Source organism: Tachysurus fulvidraco, chromosome 12 (assembly GCF_022655615.1).
Source record: "Tachysurus fulvidraco isolate hzauxx_2018 chromosome 12, HZAU_PFXX_2.0, whole genome shotgun sequence".
In the NCBI taxonomy this organism is placed as follows: domain Eukaryota; kingdom Metazoa; phylum Chordata; class Actinopteri; order Siluriformes; family Bagridae; genus Tachysurus; species Tachysurus fulvidraco.
Genome location: NC_062529.1, coordinates 3,809,972 through 3,814,925, shown reverse-complemented (window position 1 = coordinate 3,814,925; position 4,954 = coordinate 3,809,972). Strand labels below are relative to the sequence as shown.

The 4,954-nt window shown below is 36.9% G+C and overlaps 1 protein-coding gene across 1 annotated transcript in view; it reads left to right on the top strand.

Annotated features, from left to right (window-relative positions):
* The first annotated feature begins 1,994 nt into the window (after nucleotides 1-1,994).
* The window catches only part of pacrg (PARK2 co-regulated), a 108,845-nt gene continuing 105,885 nt past the window's right edge, over nucleotides 1,995-4,954 (top strand). The window contains exon 1 of the mRNA XM_027159739.2: nucleotides 1,995-2,215. Within this exon, the coding sequence (XP_027015540.1) occupies nucleotides 2,138-2,215 (78 nt within the window). The 5' untranslated portion in view covers nucleotides 1,995-2,137. The remainder of the gene's footprint in view (nucleotides 2,216-4,954) is intronic.

Sequence of the window (4,954 nt, the reverse complement as noted above, 5' to 3'; positions counted from 1 at the left end):
GAGGCGTGTGCTCTAACTCCCACTGTGTATGTCCACATCCTGCCCTGGCTTTCTGTCTGACTGTAAGTGTGTGTTTGTGTGTATGTCTATATATATATATGTATATGTGTGTGTGTGTGTGTGTGTGTGTGTGTGTGTGTGTGTGTGTGTGTGTGTGTGTGTGTGTGTGTGTGTGCGTGTGCTAAAGATGTCCAAACACATTGTAGTCCATTAATGGCCATCTAATTGCTTCCTTGGTGTGTCTGTGTGCTCTCAGGGAAGATTGACAAGATGAGAAACATGAGGTCGAGGCATGAGACTAAAGTAATGATGAAAAATAGGACGATGATTATAAAGCTAGTGGAGAAACACTCCGGAAAGCAGCTTCGGTGTGATGCGGGTGATATAAATGAGGTCCATGCTGCGCACGGAGAACATGATAAGCGTTATGAAAGATAGCTAGGCTAATCATGTTCATTTGTTCTTGTAAATGCCTTTGTCGCAATAAATGAGGGGGTTAGTTTTTTGTTCATACAGCTTCCCGTGTTTACATCTCCCTAACCCACTGTCCTCCACTACTCTCTCTGGAGCCGTTAAAAAAGCTCTGAAGATTGAGAACCGTGGCCTAAAGCCAGAGAGAGAGAGAGAGAGAGAGAGAGAGAGAGAGAGAGAGAGAGAGAGAGAGAGAGAGAGAGAGAGAGAGAGAGAGAGAGAGAGAGAGAGAGAGAGAGAGAGAGAGAGAGAGAGGCAGGTAGGCACGTGAGGTGAGGGGATGCTGCAGGCTACGATTGCCACACTGTTAAACTTGAATGATAAAGTGCTGTAGTATTCTCACCAGGCTTAGCAGACAAGTGCTAGTAGGCCTGTCAGGGTTGCCAACTTGGATTAAGTACATAATGTTGGCAAAATGCTGGAGCAAACAACACTGAAAAGAGCAATGGCCTGATTATTCTGCCAAAGAAATGAAACACATATAAAACTGCCATAAATAAGAATTACATCCTAATGAAGTCAGAATAACCCATCTGTTGCTATGCACAACCTGAAAGCGTATAGTGGCCCGTAAGTTCACAAGCCAATACAGAACAGCAAGATTTGGAAAAAACAACAGCAAAAACAAACACACACAAATAATACTTAAATCAGAACAGCGGGTTTGGGAACGCAACATCAATAATGGAACAAAACCAAAAACACGACAGAAAAATAAATGAAACCAACACCAGCAAAAAAAAAAGAAAAGAAAGAAAATACAACGAAGCCAAAAACAAAACAGATACAAGAAAATACAGAGAAATAAACAAAAATCAGAAAAAACGGAAATAGAAAGAAAGAAAGAAAGAAAGAAAGAAAGAAAGAAAGAAAGAAAGAAAGAAAGAAAGAAAGACCAGATACAAAAAATACAGAGAAATAAACAAAAATCAGAAAAAAATTAAATAGAAAGAAAGAAAGAAAGAAAGAAAGAACAGATACAAAAAATACAGAGAAATAAACAAAAATTAGAAAAAGGAAATAGAAAGAAAGAGAAAGAAAGAAAGAAAGAAAGAAAGAAAGAAAGAAAGAAAGAAAGAAAGAAAGAACAGATACAAAAAATACAGAGAAATAAACAAAAATCAGAAAAAAGGAAATAGAAAGAAAGAGAAAGAAAGAAAGAAAGAAAGAAAGAAAGAAAGTAAAAGAAAGAAAGAAAGAAAGAAGGAAAGAAAGAAAGAAAGAAAGAAAGAACAGATACAAAAAAATACAGAGAAATAAACAAAAATCAGAAAAAAAGAAAAAGAAAGAAAGTGAGTTTAAGACCAAACTGAAATAAATGATTCATTTTTAGCTAAATACAATTTAGTTTAATAAAATAATACAAATAAAATATAATTACAGAAAATTAATCAACAAAGAGTCCAAACTTAAAACAATAATCGAGAATCTGAATGAATTAAAATGTTTATTAGTTTAGATGTAAATGTATTGAAATATTATGGGCTTCCGTGTCGCGTGCAGGTTCTGTTGCTGCCTTTGAAACGTTGCCTAGCAACGGCAGCGTGGTCATAGCAACCCAAACAGGAGGCTCACCGGTGTTATGGTGTTTAGAGAAGAAAATTTGTTACTCAGCCTCTGATAAGTTGTTTTATAGCGTTTTAATCTGCATTCGACGTGTAAAAACATGAGAACTTCGGGTGGAACAAAAACAATGCTGAAGACGGAAGGATTCACCGTCAAATCAACTATGAAGAACTCAGTGGTAAGTTTTTCCCCCATTGCTATCAGGCCAGCTGTTGAGTTGCTAGCTAATAGGTATAATTATACTGAGGAATAATTGTAATAATTAAGCGAAAATAATTGACAAAAGTCTCTATATTACTGTAAACTAAACCTGTTTAAAAAAACTGTTTAAAAAAAAAACTAGAAAAAGCAAAACAAACACACATTTAGTGCTATTAAAGTCTAATATGCTAACATTACCACAACATCATTATATTATATTATATTATATTATATTATATTATATTGTATTGTATTATATTATATTATTACTATTTAAAAAAAGTTTGTAAATCTTCCTAGTAAACGTGTATTTATTTGACAGGGTTGCCAGATCTTCATATCATAAACCCTCAAACTCAAATGAACCCCTTTCCATTTTGTTTATTAGGCATCATAATGTAATTTGTAACAGTTTATAGGGGATGCTTATTATAGGATGTTTTCTTACCAACAAAGATCTGGGAACCCTGTAAACCCCCCCCCCCCCTGAACACAAATGCATCATGATGCAATTTGTAAGTTTATAGGGGATGCTTATTATAGGATGTTTTCTTACTAATAAAGATCTGGCAACCCTGTCAAAAAAAACAAAAACAAAAAACAAACAAACCCACGAATAAACACAAATGCATCATGATGTAATTTGTAACAGTTTATAGGATATGCTTATTATAGGATGTTTTCTTACTACCAAAGATCTGGCAACTCTGTCAAACCCACCCAAACCCCCCCCCCCCCCCCAATGAACACAAATGCACCATGATGCAATTTGTAAATTTGTAACAGTTTATAGGGGGTGATTATTATAGGATGTTTTCTTATTAATAAAGATCTGGCAACTCTGTCAAAACCCCCACATATTTAAAGAAAGAAGAGCTTTAAGAATAAATTCATGACAGTGTACGTTGAACCATGAGCGCTTGTTCATTCTCAGAGGTTAACTTGTATTTAAGGTGTGTTTCCATGGCAGTGTGTGTTTGTAGTGATCTTCATATGACCCTAGTTGAGGATTGAGGGCCTTGCTCAGGGGCCCAGCAGTGGCAGCCAGGTTCATGTGGGAATTGAACTTACAACCTTCCGATTGGTAATCCAGCACCTTAACCTCTAGGCTACCACATACAACCTGCGATTCAAAAACATTTGATCAGCAGTGATTTATACTCGCAAGAAATAGAATAATATGGAATACAGGGAAGAAGCCTCTAATTTCAAGACCTGCATAAGTAAGACCAGAATGACGTTTACAAATGATCACCATGTTTTTGAAGGACTTCTCCCTGCTCAGATTAGACATAATGCTCAGGGCAATATATGGAAGAAAAAGGATGAGGCTTTTATTCTGAACAGCACTGTGCCACTTGTGAAGCATGGGGGTGGTGGCATCATGCTGTTGAAAAAGAGTCTAGTGCACTTCAAAAAACAAAAAAAAAATGCATGGAAAGGAGGATTATCTAAATAATACGGAAGAAGTCCGTCAAGACTTACGTTAAGCCTGAAAGTTACATTTTCTAAAGGTCAAAAACTCTTGATTTGAAGCTTAGAAATTCAAAGGCAATACCACCATGTCTTTTATAAACTCCAAAATCCTGGGTTATTTTGATTCACATTTCACACTGTTCATACTTTACCTGGGTCTAACGAATAATCCTGGTTATTCATAATCTAGTTTCACACTGTACATTCCTAAACCCTGGCTTTAATGTCCGTATTTAAGGTTGGATTAATAATTAAAAAAAAAAATAAAAAAAAAAAGGTTAAAAGCTGCTGTTCTGAACTAGACCAGGTATCATTGTTTGTCCTGTAATCATCCAGGCGTTCGGTAATTTCCCCATATATTTCAGTTTCAATAATTCCCACTCACTACGCCACACAATACCACAATGTTCCGTGTTTTGCCGGCTAACGCTACTGAGCTGTTTTTGTTACATGTTGCTATTTGCTGATTTTCACCCTACATGGGATAAGTGCTGTCCTGTTTCTGATTTCGTGTCTGTTTCTAAGCATCTAGTCGTAACTTTCTGTATGTTTGGCACCACAGTGCAGGGTTAACGTCACAAAAGCTGTGCTAACCCCACTTCTATATTTCAAGTGTGAAATGTTCCTCTAGCCGGGATTGAAGGCACAGTTTAGAACGACAATAACCCAGAGCTCTAAAGTGTATGTAAACATTTGTCCCACAAGAAATCTGGTAAAGTTAATAAAATCTGGAGCCTTAGGTATTATTTTGAACTTAACACAGGAAGTGACAGGATCTCTCTCTCTCTCTCTCTCTCTCTCTCTCTCTCTCTCTCTCTCTCTCTCTCTCTCTCTCTCTCAATAGAAAGCCCAACCACTTTTCTGTGTGTGTATACTGTAAATATGAGCGCTTGTCAGTTTACCGCGGCGCTCCTATCGATCTGTTTCAGTACAGCATTGTGTTTTTTTGGCCAGAAACTTGAGTCTGGTTTAGGTGTAGAGTGTTTAATGTGCAGTCATAAACCAGATAATGACTGAGGAGATTAGAGTGCATCAGTGACTCTGAGGATGGAGAGAAGTCATTCTTTAGAGAAGAAAAATCTAATAGAGTGAACTGAAGATAAATAGGTTGCCCTGACCGGGACCCAGGCGCCTGCCGGCGTGTTATGCTAGTGAGGCTATTTAAATTTTATTAGCTTACATTCTGCAGAGTAGAACTGCTGGACACAAACACAATTCTTAGCACGACGATGGTGTGTAA